The sequence below is a fragment of the Sceloporus occidentalis genome, unplaced genomic scaffold (genome assembly GCF_023333645.1).
Source record: "Sceloporus occidentalis isolate IW3139 unplaced genomic scaffold, rSceOcc1.0.p SCAF_21, whole genome shotgun sequence".
NCBI classification, from domain to species: domain Eukaryota; kingdom Metazoa; phylum Chordata; class Lepidosauria; order Squamata; family Phrynosomatidae; genus Sceloporus; species Sceloporus occidentalis.
Genome location: NW_028317001.1, coordinates 2571284 through 2584988, shown reverse-complemented (window position 1 = coordinate 2584988; position 13705 = coordinate 2571284). Strand labels below are relative to the sequence as shown.

At 49.1% G+C, this 13705-nt stretch overlaps 1 protein-coding gene across 1 annotated transcript; it reads right to left on the bottom strand.

Annotated features, from left to right (window-relative positions):
- Window positions 1-170: 170 nt before the first annotated feature.
- On the bottom strand, window positions 171-13705 carry LOC149301398 (ankyrin repeat domain-containing protein 13B-like). Its single transcript, XM_089483899.1, has 15 exons — window positions 13435-13705; window positions 7863-7998; window positions 7165-7289; window positions 6672-6717; window positions 6042-6185; window positions 5552-5741; window positions 5221-5287; window positions 5007-5088; window positions 4617-4681; window positions 4131-4261; window positions 3862-4019; window positions 2507-2665; window positions 1780-1940; window positions 1055-1131; window positions 171-828 (listed from the first exon to the last, which is right to left on the bottom strand). Exons 1-15 carry the CDS (start codon window positions 13537-13539, stop codon window positions 609-611), a joined length of 1866 nt encoding a protein of 621 aa, XP_089340025.1. The 5' UTR covers window positions 13540-13705; the 3' UTR covers window positions 171-608.

Below are 13705 nucleotides of genomic sequence, written 5' to 3'. Positions count from 1 at the left end.
CAGGGTAGTTCTGGGAGCTGTAGTCCAAAAAAGTAACTCGTTTCCAAAATATCCTTTTGTTCTTTCATCAAGAATAAACTACTGCCTCCTGGTTCTGCCTGCAAGAGATGTGAAATCAATCCAGAATTCGCCCCTGCCTTCTGGGTCTATCCTACTTCTATGAGAAGGGACCAAAGGAAACTGCAAAAGGTCTGAAGGGAAATGGGGCAGGAGTAAAGGAGGGTGAGATGTGATGCCTTGGCCCCAAAAGTGTTTCCACCGTGGAGGGGCATTGGAAGAGGGAAGGAAGCCCACCCCAAATGTGCAAACCTCAGGTCAATGAAGACTTACCTGCCTCCTGGGGAAGGAGAGTTCAAATGGCTCAGAATTGGGGGGTGGAATAAATTCTGCCCTCCCCAAATGGCGTCTTACCACCCTCCATCCTTTTCCCAAATGGTCACCCGTCCAAGTCCATATCCTCCCTGGCAAGTGTGAATTCATGTGGCACCAGGGAGGGGGATCGGGGGGCACAGTCCGTCACCTTTCGCGCCCCTTCCCAAAGGACACCAGGGCATTGTGCATGAGTGCCCCCCTCCCCGAAATCCCACGCAAGTCAGGGCAGGGTTGAGCTACTGTTCGGTGAGCGAGAGGCGCAAGATCCGGGCCAAGTCCTCCTCTTCCTGCCGCGAACGCCGCTCCGACTCCTCTTGCTCTTTCGCCGACAGCTCCATCGCCAGGCGCAGTTGCTCGGCGTAACTGGGCAGCGCGTGACTCGGTGGCCCTCTGTCCACAGAAGGAGACGGCCGCTGGGGAGTCGCCGGCCGCGGCAGCGGTGTGTGCTGGGGGGTCCTGGGAGGAGGGACGAAGCAAACAAATGTTGAGGTGAGCAGCGGAGAAGCCATTCCCCATTTCCGTAATTGCAGATGTCGGCCCAAGCGCATCGGCCAAAGTTTCCCATCCCTACCTAAGTGCCGTCATTGACTATAGAGAAAAGGAAAGTGAAATACAGAGCTTGGGTTCCAGAAAGAACAACTGGTTAAAACAACTGCACTTCCCAGTGTCCTGTGCAACTCACCTGTCGACTCGGCGCCCCTCCGGAGGCATGGGGATCGTGCCCGGTTTGCTATTAGTCAAGGCCTCCCAAATGGTTACCTGAAATAAGAAGAAAGTTTAGTTTGGAAATATGGGAGACCTTGGGAAACTGGCATTGATTGGATGATAATTCCCAGATTCCCCCAGCTGGCCATCTTCCCAAAACTGGGAAGATTCTGACAGCGGTTGTCCAACATAAAAACGAGTCTGAAGTCAAGGAAACTATGCATGTGTCATCCATCCCCAGCAATGGACACTGATCCTTTCTTTAAAGAAACCCCAAAGAACAAGATTCCTCCATTTTTGGACTCCAGATCCAGAAAGCAAACTGCCAGAATCATCCTAATTTCTGAATAAGGATTCCTCCAATCCTCCCAGATTCAGAAGGGGAGCTCACAAAAATTCCTCTCGGTTTCAGAATGAGAAACCTCCTGGCCTTTGGGCAACGACCCACAAAACCCTCCCTGTTCTTGCAAAACGATTTCCAAGGATCATCTCAGTTCTTGGACCACCAGCTCCAGGTCTCCAAGGTTTTGAGAAAGACAGATCCAGAGACACCAGGGATTGAACGGGAGATTATTTGACTGCCAACGCTCTGCTGACCGAATGCCTGACCCCCAGAAGCTCCCTCGGATTCAAACCACAGGGCAAAAGAGCTTGAAGGGAGAACACCTCCTTCTGTCCCACCTGGTCATGCTGGGTTCCCACCTGGTCATACTCGGTCCCAGCTTCCAGCAAGCTCTGTTGGATGGCGAACTGCAGGAGGTCATCATCATCTTCTCGTAGTGGCTCTGGGTGGCTGCCCACCACACTGTACCCGCGGGGTGGCTCAAAGAGCGAGGGGTCCATCTCATAGCACCGGCACGAACCTGCGAGAGAACCCATGGAACAAACATTAGCACCCATCCCTGATGGCTATCCTGATTCCCTCTATAGCGGTTGTCCTTCTCCCCTTCTCTTCTTTGAGCCTTGCAACAACAACCTTAGAAGGCAGGCATGTCTGAAGGTGAGCGAGCGTGACAGGCTCACCTGGGCCAAGATCTTACCCCCTTTATGTTGTTGCTGTATGGCTTCAAGTTGTTTCTGACTTATGGTGACCCTAAGGCAAACCCATCATGGTCTTTTCTTCCCAAGATTTGTTCAGAGGAGGTTTGTCATTGCCTTCCCCTGAGGCTGAGAGAGTGTGACTTGCCCAGAGTCACCCCTCATGGTCAAGGAGGGAGTTGAACCCTGCTCTCCAGAGTCACAGTCCAGTGCTCAAACCACTACACTGCGCTGACTCGTGTAGCATGGTGCAACCTCTCGTAGCACAACCTCCTCTTAGTATAGCATAAATATCCAGTGGCAGAGTTACCTTACTCCCCGCTACTGTGGTTCATTCCTGCACCCCCAATTTGTGCTCCTCTAAAATCCACCCCATCTCCCCTTTACATACCCACAGAGCTGGAGCTGCTGATGCTGGAGCGATCGCTGGCGGGCGAAGGGGCATCGCTCCCAGGACTTCCAGTCCCCCGGACTGAGACCACCGCCTCGTCGCAGCCGTTGAGGTTCCCAAAGGTGATGCGGGCATTGAGGATGTGGAAGATGGGGATTTCTTGCAGGGAGGGCAGAGAAGACAGAGAGAGATGGGACCAGGCCCCACAGTGGGACTTTCATAGAATCATAGAATCCTAAAGTTGGAAGAGACCCCAAAAAGGGCCCTGATCCAGTCCAACCCCATTTTGCCATGCAGGAACTCTCCATCAAAGCCTCTGCATTGACAGATGGCCATCCAGCCTCTGCTTAAAGACCTCCAAGGAAGGAGACTCAAAGGAAGCATCTTCCACTGTTGAACAGCCCTTACTCTCAGGAAGTTCCTCCTAATGTTGAGCTGGAATCTCTTTTCCTGTGTCCTAATCTCGGGAGTAGCAGAAAAGAAGCTTGCTCCCTCCTCAATATGACACCCCTTCAAATATTTAAGCATGGCAAGCATGTCACCCCTTAACCTTCTCTTCTCCAGGCTAAACATCCTCAGCTCCCTAAGTCGGCATCACCATTCCCAAATTATTTGCAACGCCTTGACTTTCCGTCAAGAAATCAAAACAAACTGACATGACAAATCCTGGCAGAAAAGCAGGTCTGGCTCTGTCCTCCAGCGACAATGCAGCTTGACATCGCTTTCAATTATCATGGCTCAAAGCTATGGATTTCTGGGATTTGTAGTTTTGGGAGACATTTAGCCTTCTCTGTCTGGTGCCACAACAAACTTCAACTCCCAGGATTTCATCACACTGAGCTCTGGCCGCTAAAGCGGCGTCAACCCACATGATTTCTGCAGTGTGGATGCAGCCCGAGTTAGTGAGTGAGTTAATTATGTTTAATTATTTTAATGATTTAAATGTTTTACATCTTGCCCAATATCATTAGATCTCTGGGAAGCATGGGATAAAAAAAAATTCACCTTAAGCCATTTAAATGTTTAAGCCATTTAAACAATTAAAATCGTTTAAGGGTTCTAAAAAGATACCAAACAACTGAGTGATTTTGAAAAGTTAAAATAGTCTGTCCCTCCTTTTAATCTGATGAGCTCAAGGGGACATCCGTGGCTCTTTTCTTCCTCCTTTACTTATAGCCTCCGAACAACAACCCTGCCAGGTTGACCAGGTTGCCCTTAAAGTTCATACTAAGCCCCGGAGCAGAGCCAACTTAGAAGTTACCAGCCATCGTCACTGCTCTCCTTCTAGCCTACCTTGCAAGACTGGCATGGAAGGGAAGGAGGAAAAGCAAGTAATAATTCGCAAAGACTATTACCAATCTTGACGGGGAAACCTGGCGGCAGGCGGAGGGTGATGAAATCCCGTAGTTTGGCAAAGAGGGCATTGCTGACGGCCATTAAATCGATGATGGGCCCAACCTGTTCGGACAGCGAGAGCGGATGGTCTTCGCACAGCCACAACTTGGCTTTGAACCTGCCAGGATCGAAGGGAAAGAGTATAAGAGACCTGTGTCAGCTGGCGACTGGCACCATTGCCCCGTTCTTCCCTCCGTTTCCTCATGCCAACAGCTTCCCAAAGCCTCACTTCTGGGTCTTGGTGGTCAGCTCTATGGGCCGCCCCATATCCCTGCTGCCCAGTTCGAAGCTTGGGTTGAAGTATTCTTCCGGCGTGATGGCGGTCGGGTTGGCGCGGCTCAGCGTCTGCGTAATGAGAGCCTGCAGGGAAGACAGGGGCAAGTGCCAGAAGCTGCGTCCAATCGACATTTTTGGGGGTGCGATTGCAAGCAGAAAATGGAGATTCGGTTTGTAGTAGCTCAAGAGATTTCTAATGCCAGGAGTTGCTTGGCATTTGGATCTATTTAATTCCAGGGCTAAGGAACGTTGCTTTTTTGGACCACAAATCCCATAACCCTTCAGACTGGTCATACTGGTTAGGGGATTTTGTTGGGGGGGAGGGAAGTGATGTTTGAATGTATTTAATTCCAGAGCTGATATATGTTGCTGCTCCCAGAAGCCACGCTGGCTGGGGGGTTTTGTGCCCACTTTTATTGTGCCCACTTTCATTACTCACCCCATTGTTGGGACCAACATGTTGTTCAGCAATGCCCAGGAATGACTGGAGGGGGGTTTTCCCACCTGCAAATAAAATAACATAAAAGTGTGCACTTTTCTATATGACAACTGGAAGGAAGAGAATGGCATAGGTGATGCCAGTGGGGACATGGGAAGAAAGAGTGCAGACTGGTTAGGGAATATAAATAAGCTTTTCCTAGACTGCAAGGCTGGGAAGTGTGCACATGTATGTGTGGCATGAACCAACACATCTACATATGTAATATCTATCTATCTCTCCGCATATAGGAATATAACATGTTAGCAAAATGTTGATGTGCTAGTTTCCTTGCCAGCCTTGGGATGGTACTCACTGAACCTCTGCGAGACACATGTAAAGAGAACATACCTTTGGTCTTGCTTTTGTGCTGTTCGGAAAGATGCTCTGTCCGCGTTCGCGTGATGAGCTCTACGTTGGAAGCCCCATATACCTGGGATGAGGAGAAAGGACATGGTTGGCTTCTACTATACCCTCCAAATGGTCCTGATTTGCCAAGATTCACCCTTGCCAGCTTCGTTTAAAAGCCCATCTTCCTTGGCAAGTCCACATGTGCCCGCCTCACCTTGGCCTCGTACCCGTTCACCACCTCCGTCTTCTCGCTCTTCCAGCCCAAAATACCCGTCTTGTTCCTGGAAGCAAGGAACGAAAAATGAGATCAGCTTTCTTTTCACAGAAAGAGGAGTTTAAATAAAATGTCAGGGCTGGTGCCGCCAAGGGGAGCGGATTGGGGTGCCAACACAGAGAAGGACATGTCTTCCCAAAATTGAATTCCCCTACCAGTGGGAGGGACAAAATGGCAGCCAAAAATCAGCCAAAATGGCAGCCGGATGTAGCGTGATGTCTGTGAGGTTCCCCCTCAGCCTCCCAGGAAAGGATGCAAGTCCCATGTGCACCTCTCAAAGGCAATGTTCCTCGTGTCCAGTTGCGTGGTCACCACGGGGGCCATGAGGCGCCCCATCACTTGCTCTTCCGTGGGCTGGACTGCGGCCAGGATACCTTCCCGGTCGTGGGCAGCCAGGGCCAGGGTTTCGGAGTAAACCACCCGCCGGTCGTGGTCGATTTCCATCACCACCGCGCTGGTGTCTGGAGAAAGAAATGCATGGCCACGTCTGAGCACAGCTTTGGAAGGTGATAGTAAAATCGACCCATTGAGTTAGTGGGATCTCACCGTTCAACATTTGATTCAATGGGCCTTCTCCAATTCAGACTAACTGATAAGATTCGCAATCCATGACCATGGCCATGTCACAATCTCCCACGGCAAACCTCCTCTGAACAAACCTTGCCAAGGAAGCCCCAGGATAGGTTCGCCTTAGAGTCACTCTAAGTCGGAAACCACTTGAAGACACACAGCAACAACACAACAAACTTTCTCCCACCAACCTTGACCCCGAAAGATGAAGCTCCGGTTGCCACGCTGCCACGTCATGTGGTCGAACCCCAGCAAGGTGGTATCCACCCGCAGGTTCTGTCCACACTTCCAGACCTTGTATGTATCGCTAGGGCAGATTTTGGAGACCAAAGGCACTGTTAGAGAGGAGCAGAACAGAGGGCATGTTGTGGGGTGGATCGCTCGGGTACTCTGTGCCTATGTGAAGTCACAGGCTTGGAAAGCATGTGGCATGGATCAGTGGCATCACTAGGGTTCGCGTCACCCAGTGTGGTAATGCGTTGTGCCATCCCCCTTGACTTCTTTCCATAATACACCATACAGAATGGCACCTTCAGAGAATGCTGGCATGGAAGTCACACAGTATATATATACCCCACTCACTTCCATGCCAGCATTCTCTGAAGACACTAGCCACAGATGCTGGCAAAACGTCAGGAAGAAACTCTTCTAGAACATGGCCACAATGCCCGAAAAACCCACAAAAAACTATGGATGCCAGCCATGAAAGCCTTCAACTTCACAATTCCAATCCACACTTTCCAATTTAGAAGTCACATATTGCCCTGCATTGCTACCCCAAAACGAAGCCCAAGTCGCTCCCTTTGCAAGCCAAAACGTACCCCAACTTGTAAACTCCCATTTCATCTCCACATAGAAATCTTGAGCCTGCAGGAAAGAGGAGAGAAGGTAGGAGTCAAAAGGGGAGAATGAGAGAGAAAGACACTCATGGCGTACAAAGTTTGGTTCCAGAACCTCCAGTGGATTCCCAAATCCATGGATGCATTACAGACAGTGGCGGAGTAAAATGGTGTCCCTTATATAAAACGCCAAAACCAAGGCTTGTGTCCTGGAGTTTGTATATTTTTAAAAAATGTTTTCAAGCCATGGATGGTTGAATGCATGGATAAGAGAGACTGACTTTAGACGCTATTCTCTTTATGTTCCAGTGAGCCTTGTTATCTATCCCCTGTGGATTCCCAAATCTGTGGATGCCCAAGTCCCATTAAATGTTTTTCCCCCCAAAGAGGACCATGTCTGGGTCTAGTTGTCATCTTAAAAAAAGCCATCTCACCAAACAGGTCACAGAAAAAGGGGACGTTTCGAACTCACTACCTTGCGCAGTTTCTCCAGCAAGATCGGGATGCCGGCCAGGCGCTTGATGGCGCGCTGGTAGTCGCGATAACGCAGCACCAGTTGGACCAACTCCAGATCTCGCGTGCTCACCGCCTCTTGCAGGACTGCGGGGGACAGAGAAAGAATAGAAGAATAAAAGGGAGAATGTAATATTTGAAAGGACATCACAGTGAGGATGGAGCTTGTTTTCTGCTGCTCCAGAGACTCGCACTCAGAGCGGATTCAAACGACAGGAGAAGAGGTTCCACCTAAACGTTAGGAAGTCACCTGAAAACATAATTTTGGAACAGAAAACACCTTAAAAAACACTCATTTTAATACACACACCTTCTTGGCGAAACATTGATGTTCCCTTGGCCACACATGTCCTGGTTTGAATCTGTGAATTGTTGGAAGGTATTGCTCCAGATGCTGCTGTACTCTGACTCCCATCGTCCCCAGTCAAGCACAACCAGTGATGGGGATGATAGAATACACACACCTTTTGGGCCACATTTGGATATCCTTTGTGTGTCTGAATCTGTGCAACGTTGGAAGGCACTGCTCCAGATGCTACCATATCCGAACTCCCATCGTCCCTGGTCAAATCAGCCAATGGTGGGGATGATGGGTGCCGGAGTCCAGCCACTCCTGAACACCCACTGTTTTGATATTAGAAAAGAAAATTAGTTACGCACCTGTCCATCCGCTCCGGTTTTCTTTGGCCACATCGGCGCCGTGCCGTAGAAGGACGCGGGCGCACTCCAGGTGTCCCAAGGTGGTCGCCAGGTGCAAAGGGGTGCGCCCCCTTGGATCGAGGAGCTCAATATCCACCTGTCGGGAGCAAAGGGTCGAGGAGTTCATGAGTCCCGTTCTATAGCCATGGGGGGAAAAGATGGCAAAGCTGGGGAATGTTTCCTTTTGGAAGGACTGCACCTCTCAGAAGCATCCCAGGGATTCCTAGTTCGCCCCTGAACAGGAAACCGCCAACAAATACACCTGTCCCTCCATATTCGCTGGGGTTAGGGGCACAAGACCCCCATGAAAATGGAAAAACCACAAATCACAAAAACACCATGTTTTAACCTGAGAGGACACCTCTCTAGGAATCTCTAGGTCCTCCAGCGCAACTCTGTGGTCAATGTCCAATAGACACTGACCATAAAACTGCGCTGGAGGAGCTACAAAGGCCTAGTAGAGTCTTCTCTCTAGGAATCTCTAGGTCTTTCAGTGCAACGTTTAAAGTTGACCATACTGTTGCACTGGAGGACCTAGATATTCCTAGAGAGAACATATTAATCAAATCTGTGAATCATCAAATCCACCAATAGCAAAGCCGCAAATATGATGAGTGTAATAAGTGTTGGAAGCTCTATTTCAGAGGAAGGAACTGGCATAAACCACCTCTGAGGATGTCTTGCCTAGGAAAACCCTACTAAATTAATGGGGTTGCCATAAACCAATAGGTATGACCTAAAGGTACACAAACACACAGCTGTAAGGGCTACTTGTTATTCTCACAATCATGGCTGAAGATGGACTTTCCCCTCAACAATTATAACACACCACTTTTAGTTCCACTGTTGTAATGCAGAGCATTTTGGACGCATGAAAGCAGGACCCATTGACTTTCCCGGAAGAGACGCAAATGACCGCAACTGGTTCAGGTTCACACAAATCAAACTCGGTTGCTGTTGTTTCTGAACTTGGCTGCTCCGGCTATGATGAGAGATGTGATGAACTGCACAACGTTACAACACAACCGAGTTGCCAGGCACACAGGTGTGGGATCCGGGTCTCCGGAGAAAGGTCTCTTTTTAGTTTTGGAAGTGGCCATGAGACGCAGAGGGCAGGTGTTGCTTGTGGCTTCCCTGGGGAAAGCATGGCTGCAAGGAGTGTGCATTTTCCTCTTGTCTCCTGTTGCGTCTTACAAAACGACACACTCGCGCACTCTGGGTTTGTCTCCCGAGAGTTGTGCGTTAATTGCAAATAATAAGAGCTAAGCAGACCTCTTGGCTCTTGCAGGCAAAGGAGCAGCTCTCAAAGCCTAGAGCTGCAGCCAGATGCAAAGACATGTGCAGCCGGACGGCCACATTTATGGCTTTTGTGGATTTGGTTCATTGTGGATTTGAGCCATATGTCCTCTCTAGGAATCTCTCAATCCTCCGGTGCGACTCTGCCGGACGTTGGCCATAGAGTCATGCTGGAGGGCCTAGAGATTCCCATAGAAAACATCAAACTGTGTATTCAGTCAGCCCTCCACATTTGCAGCGTTGACTTTTGTGGGTTTGATTATTTGCGTCTTTGAGTAGGATCCTGGGTTAGCATAGTGAGTGAGAGAGAGAGACGCTGAGCATGTGCAGAGCGCCGTTCCCTTTGCCACTCATCTGTCCCCTGGCAAAGCCCTTTCCAGGGCAAATTGGCGAGACGGAAAAGCGCTTTTTGACTACAAAGCTGGGAGTCATCATTAAAACCCCAAAAGACAGATCAACTCCTTGCCTCTCTCTGATGCAGAAGCTCTCCGAAATTGCTTTAATTAAAAGGTTTATAATTAAAGAAAATAACCAACAACGGATCTGTCCTCGGCGCTTGCGGGAATCCAATGGTGCCAGCTGCTACTCTGCGGGCAGAAGCTAGAAGTGTCATTTTGGAGGGGGATCACAACTCCCAGAATCCCCCATCAGGTGCATCCTAATACTAATCTCCCCAAAGGGCATCTAGAAGGGGACAAAGGGATGATGGGATATACAATAAAACAATACGTGCCTCACAGCCTCTCCAGCTACTTTGGACTTCAGCTCCTATCAGCCCCAGCCAGAATGGTCAGGAATCATGGGCAATGTAGTCCAAAACATATGGGGATATCCAATTTGGCGATGGCTGTGCCAGAGAAAACTACTTGCACAAAGTAGTTGTTGTTGGAGCACAGCTCCCAGCATTCAACACCGGGTACGGCTGATGGGACTTGTAGTCCAACCACATCAGAGAAGTTACATAATTACTACCCGGTCTTATGCCCATCTCAGAAAAATAGTCTGGAAAAGTACACTTTTTGGACTCTAGTGCACCCAGAAATCCCATGTCCAGTGGCATTTCTAGGACCTATAGTCTTCTTATTATTAATATCATTACTATTATTACTACTACTACGAATATTTGCACCTGGCTTTTCCTGTAGAGGAAAGACTGATGGCAAACATGCAAATGAAAAACAAATACAGTGCATGTTAAGGCAAAAAGAAATGTATTCCAATTGTCCATAACATTAAAAAAGAATGTAGAACACGTAAGCAGAAATAACAACAACAAAAATTCAATTTAGAAGCAAGGCCCTTCCAATGAAAATGCCCTTTTTGTCATCCAAAACACACAACATGTTCCCAGGCTGCGGAAAAAAACAACCCCCCGACTGTTAAAATTAGCAATAAAAGAAATCCTTGTACAGTACATGGATAAAGGCCAAGGTTGAACATTTAGAAGCCCTCCGGCTACCAAAAGCCACTATTTGTGGGATCGGCTTAGTATTTAATTTGGAAAAAGAAAAAGAAAAAGAAATAGAGAGAGAGTATGGAGAAAAAATAAACCAGATAAAATTGCTAAATGGAGACCGCAACGGAGAGCAAAACGGTGCCCTTTCCGTGCAAAACGATGCCTTTTTTTGTGCCGTCTGCAATTTCGATTATTCCGAGTTCTCTCCTTCCTCCGCCCAGAAAATATCATAAAACCCCCAACGTTTTCTCCCCCGGATTTTCCTTGTTTGCCGGCAGATTTCTTGCCAAGGTTTCTCTCCTTTAAAGAAAGGCGGGTGTGGCAGAAGAGGGACCAAAAAATAGACATGAAAAAGGAAGGTAAACACCGGCGAAGACATCTCCTCCCGGAATCAGGATACTGGACATTTTGGAACCAGTTGGGGCCCTTTTACCTTTAAAAAGCAAGCAGCCTTTTCCTCCAGCTTCCGCTGGACTGCAATGCCCATCTGCGGCCCTCACTGGCACCGTGGGGGACGATGGGGTTTGCAGTCTTTCCAACACACTATTGACCCCTGTGGCTGGATTTGGGGCCTTGAAAGCTGGATTCCCAGAAACTGATCCACTCATTGCTCCCTGGCTTTTTAAACTCATTGCTCCTGACCAGAGAGGATCCATCTTTGGGTAGCACTGAGTTTGCCGCTTCATTGCAAACCTTGTTTTAGCTTTAATTTCTCGACGGCCAAAATGTCTAAGCAGCTTTTCAATCAAACGCTCAAGACAAAGGCTTAAGATTTATAAGATAAAGGCTTAAGATTTAAAACATAATGTTATATATGGGATTAAAATATGGCTTGTCGGATCCAAGGTCCTCTCTCCAAGGTCCTGTTTTCAACACTTCTGGGCAGAGCTTGGAAAAGTTAATTTTGGAGGTGTTTTTTGGATGACAGGTCCCAGAATCCTGCAACTACCATGGGATTCTGGGAGTTAGAATCACAGGCTCATAAATATGTTGCTGTTTGGAAAAAGCACTTTTCCCTCCATGCCTTTTGACCATGTGGAGTTAGACTTCTCTTGGCTACATTGGTTCTACTTTTAAGTTACGGAGAAGAACCACTGCAAATCCTTGCAGCGTCCGCCACGAACTGGGAAACTCAAATGCATTCCCAGGTATGGACTCTGGCTACTCACAGCCCTCCAAATGTTGTCAGACTGCAGCTCCCATCAGCCTTAGCCAACACAAATAATAGTCATGATCGAGGGAACGATGATATAACAACACTAGAGGAGGGATGGCAATGGTGCAGCTTTCCAGACGTGGCTGGACTGCAGTTCCCAGCAGCACTGCCAAGGATGAGGAATGGTGGGAGTTATAGTCCAACCACATTGGGAGGATTTCACGATTCCCACCCTGTCTTAGATCCAAACCTCCAGTCATTTTCCTGGACAACTATTCCACATCAAATCTGCCAAAGCGTCCGCACTTCCTTCCCTATCAAGGCCCAACTGGCACCGACAGTGGCACCGACAGTGGCACCGACAGTGGCATGATTTCACTGCACATTATTCGGGCAGCAAATTATCTTGGGACGATTTGGGACAGCCGCAATCTCAGATATCCCTTAACTCCATCAAACAAAACCTCAGGCCTCAGAGACATCCCAGTCCATGTGTCTTGGACTTGACTTAGCAAAACCCAGGTTTCACAGTGATGCTCCTGCAAGAAAGGTGATGCACTCTGCAGATGCTCAAGGGTCCTCTTTTAGGAGTGCAACAACAACAACCGAAAGGCATCTACCTCTTCATATAGAGGAGATCCTGGCCCATTGCTATCCAGAGGGGCATCCTCATGCGGTCTAAACCACCGTGCCCAAACCAGCTGTCTGCCAATGTCGATGCCAAACCCAAGGAAGGGGAGATTCCCCATGCGGCAGTGCCAATCTTGCACACCAGGTCCTCCCTGCTCTTCCCAGTTCCCGAAATATCACAACCAGGTTGCTCTGGAAGCCCCTTCCTTCCCACCTTGGGGTCCTCTTGGGTGCTCCCTTTGGAGGGTAAACCACAACCAGGATCCCCAAACCTCCTGAATTTGGGGGTACCCTTTCCTGGGAGGAGAGTCCAACACCTGCTTTAGAGGGGGGAAAACAACCAGGCCCTGACTCCTCTTTTGGTCTGAGGAATCCCCTTTTTAATTCGCCATACATTGCAAAATATTGCATGTTTTTCAAACATGGCCAACGCTTGCGAATACTTGTAAATAATTGCAAATATTTGCCAATATCACAAATAATGATGAATACCCCAAATCCTTCTTTGCAAACCAAAGAGAAGGGTATCCCTCTGCTCCCTAGACATGGAAAGGATTTCCCCGCTTTCCTTGTCCCCTCCCTAAATATTGTATAGAATAGCCAATCTTTTTAAAAACATTGCCAATGCTTTTTCAATATGGATTGCTTGCAATCTCAGGCAAGCCTCCATCCCTGTTTGCCTTCTCTTTGGCTCCCAAGATCTCCCCACACTCCCAGGGCCCCTAACCCCCCCCCCAAATCATAGCCTGGTTCCTTGCCCTTCCTATTGAACCCCCAAACCCAGCCTTTGGGGTCCCAGATGATGCCACAAAAGCAGGGGAATCCTGGCCATGCAAAGGAAGGAAGGAGAAGAAAAACACCCTTCTGTTTGCTTTGCAAAGTGGAGAGGGAGGCAAAGGAGGAGAAGGCAAGGAAGGGGGGGGGGTTTCCTGGCATTGCATCAGCCCTTTGTTCCCCCCTCAAAGCAAAGCCCCTGCCCCCCTTCTTTGGCCCACCTGCTGGGAGCTGAGCATCCTCTCCAACTGGTGGGGCTGGTCGTGCCAAACCAGGGCATGCAGTGGGTACCGGCTCTCCAAGGTGGGGCCACCGGCTGGCATCATCCTGGGGGCACCGATGGGGCGAGGCCTTGGGGGGGCTGGGGCTGCATGGACCCCTCCAGGAGGAAGGGGAGCCCTGGCACCTTTGCAGCAGCAGCAGCTTGGCAAAAGGAGGAGGAGGAGGAGGAGGAAGAAGCAGGAAAGGAGGCAAGGTCCAGCTCTGCGCCTT